General features: G+C 41.0%; 1 protein-coding gene across 1 annotated transcript; it reads right to left on the minus strand.

The window, feature by feature from the left end:
• Positions 1 to 3356: 3356 nt before the first annotated feature.
• On the minus strand, positions 3357 to 12634 carry ogfrl1 (opioid growth factor receptor-like 1). Its single transcript, XM_086181101.1, has 7 exons — positions 12297 to 12634; positions 11389 to 11475; positions 10764 to 10842; positions 10409 to 10487; positions 7828 to 7894; positions 7531 to 7676; positions 3357 to 6647 (listed from the first exon to the last, which is right to left on the minus strand). Exons 1-7 carry the CDS (start codon positions 12480 to 12482, stop codon positions 6095 to 6097), a joined length of 1197 nt encoding a protein of 398 aa, XP_086037227.1. The 5' UTR covers positions 12483 to 12634; the 3' UTR covers positions 3357 to 6094.
• Positions 12635 to 13321: the final 687 nt, after the last annotated feature.

The following is a 13321-nucleotide window of genomic DNA, read 5'->3' on the forward strand; positions in this document are numbered from 1 at the left end:
CCACTCACCTGGATTAAATGTGACAAACTGATTTTAAAAGAGTGATTTTACCAGCAGAGCAGCAGCACAGAGTTTATGGGCAGGGATAAAGAAATATTATTTCACACTTGTTCTATAGTGTGAGCAATATTAAACCTATAGAGATGATGATAGATGAATAAGAAAACTTGATAATTCGCCCATTAGCTCAAGCTTTGTATCAATAGTAGTTTGATTTATCTAGTTATCTTGAGAAAACAAAAGGCTGCTTCCCCAATTTAAGTTATCTTGAGAAAACAAAAGCGGTTTTCTCAAATTAAGTAAACTGATCTGGAGGAAACAGAAATTGGTTAATAATCTCATTATTTTAAGGAAACAAAAGCAGTTTTTCTCAAGATACTTGATTTGTGATTTCAAGATGAGATAAAACGCCATATAAAAAGTATTCAATCACAAGGAATTCTCCACACATTTGTACAAGGAGCAACAACCTTTGAAGAAGCCGGAGTACCTGGAGAGAACCCACACAGGCTCAGGGAGAACATGCAAACTCCACACAAAAAGATCCTGTGCCCAAGCCGGGACTCAGACCCGGAATCTTCTTGCTGTAAGGTTCTAACCACAGCGCCACTGTGCCGCCTCCAGGTTATAGTCATATTTTGATAATTAATTTTATATTTTTCATTTTGTCTTCTTTTAACAATATGAGAAAAAAGAAAAGGGGTTACAGTTCCCCTCTGGACTAAGATGAGGTGGAAGCAGGAGAAGATTGCAAAGAGGAGGCCCGAAATAGGCACAAAAGTGAAAGACATAGCCAGCATTCTGCAGCAGAAGCTTCTGAAGAGTGACACCTTCCTCACTCCAGAGAGCCTCCAGGCAAGGCAGGCTGCAGTCAGGTATCTCAAAATCTAGAGACTGACGGTGATGTTGATTAGGAGATGATCAGGAGGAGGATGATGAGGTCAGCTCATGTCAGACAAATTGATGCGCCCAGACAGCTCCGCAACAGACAAATGTTCAATGCGACCATTATATAATCAGAAATTTGACAATATTGTCTTTTGTATTTGCACCTTTTACCTCCGAGGGCTAATTTCATATTAAAAATAACTTTACCGATATTAGTAATCTTATAATCTCAGTCCTGCCTCTGCCACTTCTGCATTTGAGTCCATTCACATCTACTACACAACAATAAAGTCAAGTCAGTTTTACTTGTATGGCGCGAAATCCCCCAAAAAGTTATCTCACGACACATAGCAAGTAGGACCTGTCGCTGAAAGCTGCTGGGATAGGCTCCAGCCCCCCCCCCCCCCCCGTAACCCTTAACAGGATAAGCGGAAGAAAATGGATGGATAGATGGACGTAACAAGTACAGCAGGTCAAGAGCCACACTCTGTATTAATATACCTCCAACAATTCCCCATGACCAAGCACATCTTGCGACAGCGGTGATGAAAATCTCCTTTTTAACAGGCAGGAATTTCGAGCAGACCCGCACTCATTGGCCATCTGCTTTCACCATTTGGAAGGAAAGAGAGCAGAAAAATGGGGGCAGAGACAAAGACAGGTGAAGGAAAGGGATGGAGACAGAAAAGAAAGATAATCATGACATATGCCAACGTTTTCACTTCAAGAAATAATAACATGATCTTCTGTGGCGTGCGACAGTTTGATAGAGCGAGAAGGTCATGTCACCAGGTTTGGATTTTACACACAGAAGCAGACTAATGCATTCATTATGCAGTGCAAAAGTCACTTCCTGCATCCAGTGTCACTAGGGATCAAGCACTAACTGCTCATTATGTTGCTGTTCATCAGGTGAAGAAAGCACAGTGCAATTTTTATGTCAATCAGTTCATATTTATGACAGCAGCTTACTTCCTGTTGCGTCCAGGTCTATAACTAAGAGCCAGTATTGACCTGTGGATGTCTTCTGAGTGAGACTTTTATCAAACATTGACATTTGAAACAGGTCCAACCACATGGGGAGGAGTTAAAACTGTTTTGTTGACATTGGCAAAGCAGGTTCACCGGGCCACCGCCACCATATAGTGGGACAAACAAAAAAGCTTGTCGATTTAATATTGTTGAGGTGTCTGGTGCTCACTGGCCAATTTAGAAGAGAATCTGACGAATCCTCTTAGGAGGAGTTATTCAAAGCGCCATCCCCTTAAATGGCCACAAACTGCAAAATTACTGGTGCAGTGGACAAACTTTACACCTCCTGCTCAGTAGGTGTCTCACTCACTCCTGCGCAAATCCGTTTCGACTGGTTGCTCGTCACATAAAGTCAGAGCTTGAAAAGCGGTAATAAAACAGACAATTCATACGGGCCATCTTTTTGCAATACATTTTGCGATATCGGCACACTCTCACAATAACAATGTGCGATTGCTATTGTTAGTTAGCAAGCCTACCTGTCCAGGAGGAAAGTGGTCACATTGGCACGGCTTCTATGTCTTTTGGTCTTTCAGCTTAGAATTGCTGAACCAGTCTTGACCCTTGTCTTGCTCCTTGGTTGGATAATGGAATGAAAGCCCAGCCATTTCTCTAGCTAATCAAACCCCTGACAACTCCCGAGCTCCTGGTGATATCAACATGTTTATACTATTGGCTCAGAGATCTTTCATGGTTTGTCACCTGCTGGAATGTGTGTAAAAGATTTTTAAATTAGGAATTTTCCACCGTAAAATTTTATTCAAGTAAATTTAGACTTTCATTCCAAACCTTTCTAAAAGTTCTGAGAATGAATTATTTTTTGAAAATTTCTTTTCTTAAATATTGTTGCCTCTTGCACGCACAATATTCACCATATATTCGATGTATATTTTCTATCATATTTTTTGATTCATATTCAATTTAACTAAAAATGGGAGCTTCTACTTAAACGCCTTTCAAAGGCCATAAGAGGGCCATTTTAACTGCTAGTGTTTCCTCTGAAAATATGTACCGTTTGCCACCAACCACACACATTTCTGGATGCTACCTAGCACATCTGAATTTTTCTTCAAAAAGCTGTCAGGGAGCATTTAAAGATTATAATATTTTTCAGGATTTGAGTCTGGTTTTTTTTTTTTTTTTTTGGTGCGTAACATTGCATGTGGCAGGGATGTTCATATTAAAACTGCATTAGTTCCAGTCAGATTCCAGATGGTGTCGTTCCTGATAATCTCGGTATTGAAAGTAGAGTGAAAGTTAATCTCTTTGCATGTCTAATCCTCCACTGAACTATGATTAGAGGTTTACCTCAACCAATTAGATTATTTCTGCTTCAAGGACTGACATTTAATCTCCATGCAGTTCACAAGGCAGTAAACATTGTTCACAAATACTTTCGACACGTTCACATGACACAGTTCTTACTCCACAGCCCCATTTTTATTTGCGTTCAGTGTGGCAAGATACTATTTATGCTTAAGAATATTGTGAAATCCATCAAACGTAGTCACCTAGGGAACAGTTGCATTTAATTTAATAAGCCAAATACAAATTATTTTCAAGTAGTAGATATTATCAGAAGGTATTATCTTCTTATGGGATTGCTATTACTGTAAATAGATACTGGATATACATTATAATGCAAACAAGAATGTAAATATCAAAATGCTGTACAAAAAATTATATAGTACAAGTAATTATTTAGGAAAAAACTACCCTTACAGCATACAGATCAACTTAAAAATTACAAAAGAGGCACTTAAGAATATCAGATACATACAGAACACATTCACTCACATGTATATGTACAGAAACATTTATATATATATATATATTACATATAATGTGTTAAAAATTCATATACTTAACACATAATTCACCTGAAGTTTTCACAATTATATCAGATAAGACCTTGTCAGCTAATGACAGGCATGGCATATTTCAACAAGAAGGAACATATAATCCTGCTCGTACGCACCATTATAGGGTATTTATTTCACATATTATTGATTTTGCAAACACTACAATGAGTGAGTTAAACAAAAAGGCCTCTACTTGTTTATTTGGGTCTGTGTCGAGCTCCCGATGGCTGAGAGGACAAATACACTCATCCATGTGTAAGGCTAATATTTATCCCCAAACACAGACACGATGAGCGTAATGATATAATATTACTGTGAACAGCTAACAGCTAGAAGAATAAAATGTGCAGAAAACCTTCTTCACTCTGCCTTGAGGAGCTTCTAATCCAAAACAAATTTGTCTTTCAGTGGAGATAAACCAGTATTTTCAAGCGTGCTGTTAATATCTGAACAAAAAAAATAAAAGATGCTTCAAAGTGAAGACATGACAGTATCACTGCCTGTGCATCCTGGATGAAACCAACTACATTATGCAACAGTGGAATTCAGTTCAGACAAAAAAAAATACACACACACACACACACACACACACATATATATATGTATATGTATCCTTCAGTAATTTGGAGAAGCCCACAGCGCTTTCAACAGGAAGACACAGATTGTCAAAAAAGTGCAACACACTACACATTAACTGTCTGAGCACATTATCTGGGTCCATAACAGATCACCATGGTCAGCTAAGAATACAGAGCTTTCATGTGACACTGGCAGCCATGTTCCATGTTCCTGGTCAACCGTGAGCAGCGGGGTGCTGTGCCGGATTTTACCTGCGGTCCATTTTACCAGTCACGCATTAAAGATTGTGGATATGATCAAAAAAGTCTTTGTCTAAGTATTTGCTGGCCTAAATTGGACACTTCACTATTGTTTTGGAAACAGCATTAGGACACTTTCCTGTATATATTGTAGCACAGGAATCCTAACAGCTAACTGTTAGGAGAGCTAACCTGTTAGCCTAGCTTGATATTACCTGAAAACAATTACTCATCCGTCATATTGTTGGTATTGAAATTAGTCCGGAACAAGTAGTGTAGACCATTGATTCAGGATCCTTGACGTGGTTTAGGTGCTTTCAACTCTTCAGTTCTCCTGAATTCTGCATTTGCAGTCAAAATAAGGAAAGTGAGACTTGTGCCTAGACAAGTGAAAGGTACACTAAGCCTACCTATCCAAAGGACAAGCTCCTCACAATGTTAATGTTAATTTGAATAAGACCACTATAAATTTCATATTTTTTTTAATAGTTCTTATTTTGCTAAATCTTTTGCCTTAAGACAAAAAAAGTCTTGTTCCATGAACTGCGGTGATGTATTTTACTTTTACAGTAGCCATCATCCATGGTGCCAGTTGCAAATGAAAAGCCACTCCATTCTTCAACTTTGTCATAATAGATGCAAAGTGACAAAAAGGTTTTTTGCTCTGTAGGTTTGTACAATTGTTCAGAGGAAGCAGCTACTATCAAGTGGTAACATTGCAACAGTTAGGTTTAAGTTGTGCCTGCTATAATTACCAACTACAAAACTTGGATTTCAAGTTTATTAAAAAAAAAAAAAACTAATATCAAAGTATTGCTATGAAAAAATCAAACCCATCCCTACGCGTTACATCTCACTGAATTTGAAAAATAAAAACTGAAACCTTCCTGGTTCACATCATAATTTTCCATTCACAGCATCTGTACACTGAGCTCAAACAATCTTGTTTTCCAGCAGAGCTCCAGTTTTAAACCCATCTAGTCACGTTGGGCTCTAAAATGACTTTGAGAGCCACATGCCCCTTAGCCACAGTTCCAGCCCCTTCATTATAAGGCATTCTAAATTTAAGTAGTCTTGTGTTTATAGCCCTGATGAAGGAAAGCCTTGTGACACGTGGGTCTCAACAGGTTTGGGCATTCGGTCTATTGAGAGTTTGTATAGCTTGGCTCAGAAAATGACCTCCCACCACACTCACCAGTTATATCCCACATTCTCCAATATGGCTGAGTCGATTTGCCAGCCAAATGAATAAAGTAGCAGTTTATGTCAAGCCCTTAACGTGAGTATCTTCTAATAGCACGTCTTGCCAGATTCTAAAGATCTATGAATAGGTTTGTCCTACAGGGTCTTCAGAAACTTTAAAACCCTGCTAAGAATACATGTCTAGCCTAAACTGTGGATCGCTTTTATACTCTACTGTTTCTATTTCCATTTTAAATACAGTTTCCTCCCTTCAAACCTAAAAACAGTCTAACTCTACACCAACCATGCAGCCTACAAAGGAACAATCTCATTGCTCCTCTCTGCTCTAGCTCCCACCATGATAAACGTTCCCTCCAGTCCAGCCATGTTGGAGCTGAGTCCTGTGCAGCCCTTCAGCCCTCCTCCAGCCACATCCTGGCATACCATGGCATCTTGGGAAGAAATGAAAATCCCACTGCACCCAGAGGGGGAAATGATGTTCTCTTCCACCCTCCGTTGTTGTTCTGGTGTTGGAGCAGGCGCTCGGATGCCGCTACTTCCAGCACCCATGCTACCCCCAGTGCCACCAGCACCAGGCCCGCATCTCTTAGGTGGTGGACCCCAGAGGAAGGCGTGAGTGGGCCTGTAGTATTGTTGGGCGTAGCGTAGCAGGCGCCGGCGTGTGGCTGGTAGGCGGATGGTGTAGACGTAATACTCCAGGACGCTGTGCTGCATGTTGGGGATTGTGTTGTGGCACAGCGACTCCTCCAGGAACAGGTGAACCAGTGGAGCCTTGAAGGCCTCATAGCCGAGCTCACCAAGGGACTTCAGAATGCGAGTGATCCGCAGGTAGTTGTGCTGGGACCTTTGGAAAAAAAAAAAAGCAAAGCAGGAGGTTATTATGTTCTTCATACAACGAAAAATACACAACTAAATGATGACCTAAGGTGAATTTGAGGCAAAAATTCCACAAACTGAGACTTCCATTAGGAATTAAAGGGCTAATCTTTGTAAGATTCAAAGTAAAACTTAATAATGTATTCAAGCATTTTATGACTTTACACTTAGCCTAGGCTTGTGCATGCATAATAAAACACTGGCCCTTTTTTTTTACTCAGAGAACACGAGGATAGAAGCGTATTATCAGCACGTCACTTGACAACGAAGACAGTAAATCCGGCGTCATGGGATGATGATGAAAGGGATTTTTCCATGCAAAAAAGACGGTGTTGTGGCAATAACCACTCCCAAACCCTAAACCTAAACCTAACCACTACCTTAACCCCAAACCTTACCATAATAAGACAAAGAATAATCAATTAATAAGCAAGTAGCACCAGATGGAAGAAGAAGTTGTAAGACAGAGTCCGGCATCACCGGCAGAAATCGATGAGAATGTAGTGAATCAACCACATGACATCAGGGAAGACCCCAGAAGAAACCTTCAAAGTCAAGACAGGACTTGACCAAACTTTTTGACGAATAGGGTGTGAGACTGTGTTAGTTTATTTCTGATAGTTGTCTGTGCTGAGAGGAATCTCAAACCCAAAATTTTGGAGGGATGCAAACAGAGAGTGAAGGTAGCAATAAGAGTAAATTGATAAGGTTAAGAGGGGATGAATATACTGTATTCTGGGTAGAAGGACCAAAACTTGCTTTGAAACAAAACCCTAACATTCATTAGTCGTTCTCCCTGTCTATGGAACTATTAAATTAAGATGTGAAACGTGAAAGACAAGAGTAATTACTCATTGAGGTGCTGGAAGCGCTCCTGCCAGTTGGAGGCCCGAGCAACATTCCCACTCTTATCCAGCAGTTTGATGCCATAGAAGTCCAACATCAGGGAATAGGCCGCTAGGAATCTCCGCTTGGCTTCCCGTGTGCTTTGGAATTCCTGAAAGGATTCAACGCAGTAGATTAGACGCTTTTGCTATATTTAAGGTAGGTTAACAAAACCACACAGGATTTTGTACACACACACTTGTATCAGTCAGTCAGTCACTCATGTCTGAGTTTGCACGTGTGAGTCTAGTTGAGTGTCTTACTTTGATCTCATCCTGAGTCAGTTCATGTGCGTAGAAGTTGAGCCCTTGTTCTCTTAATGGGAACAGCCTTCCACACATGGAAAAAATAATACCAGAAATTAACAGACATGCCAAGAACAAACACATCTGCCCTCTCAGTTACAGCTAAATCCACCCCTGTGTATAGCAAGTTGGTCAGTCCCATATGCACTAGTTTGACCATTCGATGGCGCAAGTTTCAAATCCATTTAAAAGAAGATGCAGCATATAAAATTGTTATTTTCTTGTTGGGGGGTGGGGGGGGGTTCCATCAACACAGCCAAAACTCCAGTGGAACAAAAAAGCTGTGTCTGATTCTGATGAATACCTCATATGTTCAGTTGTTGCATTTGTGTAACTTTTTAAGATATAAACGAGTTTCAGCCATTGACAGATTTATTTTAGAGACGCTAAAAGACCTGATTTTCATGAGCGATTGTTTTTTTTTTATTACATGACATGATTGATGCGAGTGTGTAAATCCACTTTTGGGATATCTATTGTATGTTGAATGTTTGTGACACAGCTAAAGTAAGCTTGTAAGTTTGCCTAGTCTGAGGATGGTGAACACATTCGCTGTCAATTAAAAAATCTAAATATTGACATGCTTTACGATTAACTGATCGACATTCATTCCAAATATCAATTTTGCCATGACAAGCATTTTAAATATTCCAAGTCAAATACATTTTGGTAAATGTGTAATTAAATGGATTCATTTTAGAGGCTGAAATCCTTTTCTACTTTTAATTTCTGGCAGACATGACACAAGTGAGGTGTACCGCTGCCCCACTCCTCTGGTTACTGGCAGGTCTTTATTTACCAGAGAAATGCAGAGGTGTGTAGTAACATGTTGCATTTACTCCAGTAGAATTACTTGAGTAACTTTTGGGTTAAATTGTACTTTTAATAGTTTGAATGCAACATAGTTTTTCTCCTAGTCGAGAACATGTGAAGAAAGACAGCCACTTTTACTTTGTAACATTTGGCAAAGTTCAACTCATTCATACACAATCAGTTTACTTCTAAACACTGGTGCAGCAACATACCAGTTTGTCATGTGATACTTCATGCACCAATAGAAGGCTGCAGTGTGGAAGAGGAGAGATAGAGGAAAAATGAAACTTTTAATGACAGAATTCTGGGTGGTGAAGCTCAGGATACTTCTCGATTTCAACAATTAGTCCTCATCCATTATTTAGAGCGTGATAGCAAGCTGGCAGAAAGAGCTACAGTAAAAAGGAAACAGAAGAAGAGCTGCTATGGGTGATGTACAAACAGCCTTGTTTGTGTTTTTTCGGGATGCGGTGCTGCTGGAAGATGCGCTGAGGCAGCAGGCAGCATGCCATCACACACCCAGTATCGTCGGTGCAGGGGTCCTAAATAGAAGATAATGTTTTGACGCCCTCAAGTGTGTTTACAGAGTGACGATCAGTTATACTCAGCCATTTAGTGACATGACAACAGACTAGAACTCTCTGTGCTAGTTACGCACACACTGCAGCAGTAGAAGCATTCTGCTGTGTGTGGTAGTTGAGGCAGGACCCAAGAGCAGAGAGCGAAGAGCAGGTGGGACTTGAACTAAACAAGAAGGTTCAAACAATATCAATAATATAGTAATTGAAATATCAAATAACGGTAAAGGGTGGCATGGTGGTGCAGTGGTTCGCACCATCGCCTCACAGCAAGAAGGTTCCGGGTTTGAGTTCCATCTAGGGCACGGGAGGTACTCCGGCTTCCTACCACAGTCCAGAGGCATGCAACTGGGGACGAGGCTAATTGATACTCTAAATTGATCGTAGGTGTGGCTGTGAGTGTGAGTGGTAGTCTGTCTATATGTGTTGGCCCTGCGATGGACTGGCGACCCGTCCAGGGTGTACCCCTCTTCACACCCGAAGGCAGCTGGGATAGGATCCTGCCCCCCCCAGGACCCTTAATGGGATAACTGGTAGAAAAGGAATGGATGGATGGGTGGATGGTGAAGGGAGGGGGGGGCAGGACAGCAAAACTGTAACATGACATCTAAGGTGACTGGGAGGATCTCACAAAAACTGTTATTGTTTAAGTCAAAGGGATATCTTTTGGTGATAACTCCATTAGCACATCGCTATTTCATATTTCGCTCATGTATATTTGGAGCCTATCCTAGCTGACATTTGGCGAGAGGCGGGTTCACTCCATCACAGGGCCATAGGGAGCAATGAGGGGCTCAGTATCTTGCTCAAGGACACTTCAATATGGTTGGGGGGAAGTGAGGATTGAATCAGCAACCCTTGAGTTGCTAGACAGTAACTCTACCTCTTGAGCCATGCTGCCCCAATATACATAATTTTAAAATAAATATTTTGCTATGAACACTGTCAGGTGTTTACAATTTCTACATTGAACAGGGGCGAAAAGACTATATGTGTATTTTAGGGAATGTATGAAGCTGCTTGAAGTTCGGGTTGTCTGACACCATGACAAGTGGATGGAGGAGCAGCCAACTAAGTGTCTGACAGCTGAGTATATTTTGAGTGGAATGTGCATTGACACATTAAACATATGATGAGAGAGATCTCACCACTGAATGTAGGTGTGATTGTGCTCCAGTTTGTCGTAGTCGCCTTTCCACTTAGTCAGAATCTCCTCTATATAGATACCTGAGAAGAGACAGGAGCTAATTAGATACAGCGGACATAGGGGAACTCTGTGTGTGTGTGTGTGTGTGTGTGTGTGTGTGTGTGTGTGTGTGTGTGTGTGTGTGTGTGAGTTTTTACATGGGATCACTTCACTAATCTGCAGGTCTTCCCAAGTCAAACACAACCTTTAGTGAAGAAAAACTCATTAATCCCAGAGCCAACATTGCCTCGCACTACACAGTCAGCAGGTCAGCACACACTGCGTATGTGCGTGTGTGTGTGTTTTCAGGGTCTCACCATCAGGGACCAGAGGGATCTTGTTCAGGTAGAAGCGTAGATTACGGAACTCGTTCGGTTGCCGGGACTTTTTGTAGTTCTACACACAAACACACCCCCACAGAAGTCAGCGATGTCACACAATAGGGTGTCTATGTTTGTGTGTGTACATGTGTACGTGTTTGTGTGTGTGTGTATGTGTGAGTGCGTGAGTGTTTAAACTATACAGTCCAACAAAATCCTAGAACTGAAAGTGGCCTAACATACCAAGATAATGAAGTTGGGAAACAGATTATTCCAGCCAGGATACACTTGAAAATAGCTTTCCAAACTGCAAATGTTTTTGAGGTGCTGCTGTCGTATTTAAACCAAAAATCCTAGAGTGAGCAGTCAAGGGTGGTATCAGCAAGCAAAATTACAGTATAACAAACACAACACATTTCTGGATGAGACCAATTTAATGCTGTCTCAGTTTCACAGTTTTCAGAGTCAGTTTTCTTCAATAATCTTTGAATTTAAGCCTCATCAATGTTCTGGGATGTCACTTCCTAACTTGCTTGTTGAAGGGTTATTTGCTTGTTGCAGTGTGTGTGTGTGTGTGTGTGTGTGTGTGTGTGTGTGTGTGTGTGTGTGTGTGTGTGTATACCGGATAGCTGTGACGGTACTTATACAGATCCTTGGCAGCATAGAAACTCCTCTTCATCTTCGGAACGGACTCTGGAGATTCAGTCAGCTGAAGGAGGGAGGAAGGAAGATGTAGAGAGAGAGAAATTCTGTTCAAATGTGACGTCTGACACAAAACGTATTACATCTTTAACAGATACAACATGCATTAAAAGCCCTGACTTTGCTTTTGAGGTTAAAGAATGTCATCATAAATTTCTTCCAAGCACGGGAGAAAAATGGACATCATCTCAACTGTGCCATTGTTATGAAAAGACAGTGGGAACTTGATCTGATTCTAAAATAACATCTGGGTCATGCTTAATTACACTGATTACAGATGCAGGCTGGCAGCATGTTAAAGCATTTATTTATCTATTTGTTTGAAATATTCAACCATCATACTGTCACATTTGAAAATCATTAATTTTTTAAGTGAATTTTGACATTTTACCTGAAGTCTGCATCCAGGAATTTCTACACGGACATGCTCATTTTAAGGATCTCAACAATCACAAGAAATGTGTAGTAACCAAATTGACCATAAATAAATCTACATGGATTTATCCAATAAAAGACTTTTTAAAACAGTCCTATTGCCTGATGACAACCATCCAGTCCACCATAACCTTCCAGAATTACTTTTACTTGCAAAACCAGCTGGAAGAGTAAATTCTACAGGTTGTGTGTATCCCAGCAATAATAACAATAATGGGATTTCTTTAATGCTAAAAAAATGGAGTTTATTTGTATGCAGAAAAGCAGCATGTACCGGGGCCACTCGGTTGCCCTCTCGGTGTCCTGCGCGGCCTTGCCTCGGTGGCATGCACACACGTTACCGGTCCGCCCCCCTTACATCACCGAGAACCTCGAATATTACCCTAAACGTACCTTCGGGGACGTGTCTCCGGGGTCTCCCGCGGCCCGCTCGCTCTCCGCCGGGCTGACAGACTCGGAGATGCCGCTGTCATCTTCAGCCGCCGGCTCGTCGCTCTCCGAGTCCGACCCCCACGTCGAGTCGCATTCCTCAACGGTGCTCGGCTCCTTGAAGCGCCAGTTGCCTAACAGATTTCCCATTTAAAAACATGCAACAACCGTTCTCTTTTAGCGTTCTTTCAAAACAATACTACATAATTCTTCTTAAAATCTTGTTTTTTTTCGGAGGGGTTTGCAGAGAGCCGGGCTTAAAGTGCCCTCAGCTGAACGTTTAAATCGCAGGAGGAGGGGATTTCCACACCAGCAGCGACGATGCATGTGGTATGAGGGGTAATCAGTGTCACATGTGAAAACCAAGGAGAAGCGAAACCAGCCTCAGAGCAGGGAGGAAGTTACTGGAGGTGCACCTGTTTTGTTTGCATGAGTCCATAATAATCACGTGTTTTCCATATTCTTAATGCAGAAATCTATCTACATTGAATTGTTACACATTATGTATGTTCAAAAATATGCTCTTATATACTGTATATTTCAATTGTAAGAACATATACATTTCAGAAATGGCGATGATGAATTAATGGAAAACTGTTTTAGGACGCCAATGCCTATTCTTTCATTTTAGTAATCAATTGATGAGAGATGGGGATGGGGGGTGAAGGGGGGCTCTGGTTGCTCGGCTTGCCTTGTTCCGATGAAATTTACGATTATACTGTACTACGACTATTTACTATTTTGTAAATAGGAAAAGCATCCAGCTCCAGAAAACACACTGGATCCTGATGGCTGTTTTTCTAAATAGCAGGATTTTCCAATTATCCTGATTCCATTTAGTTGTTATTACTTGTTCCTGAAAGCATTGGCACAAACTGTATGCTACCATAGGGATGCATTCTTTGCAGCTAGTCTGCTCCTACCTTATAACCAGGTTTGAGAATCTGTTCAGACAGCAGTATGGTCAGACAAGAATTAATTTTAAAAAA

Source organism: Aulostomus chinensis, chromosome 16 (genome assembly GCF_037954235.1).
Source record: "Aulostomus chinensis isolate RoL2024-O1b breed Wild chromosome 16, RoL_Achi_v1.0, whole genome shotgun sequence".
Lineage (NCBI taxonomy): Eukaryota > Metazoa > Chordata > Actinopteri > Syngnathiformes > Aulostomidae > Aulostomus > Aulostomus chinensis.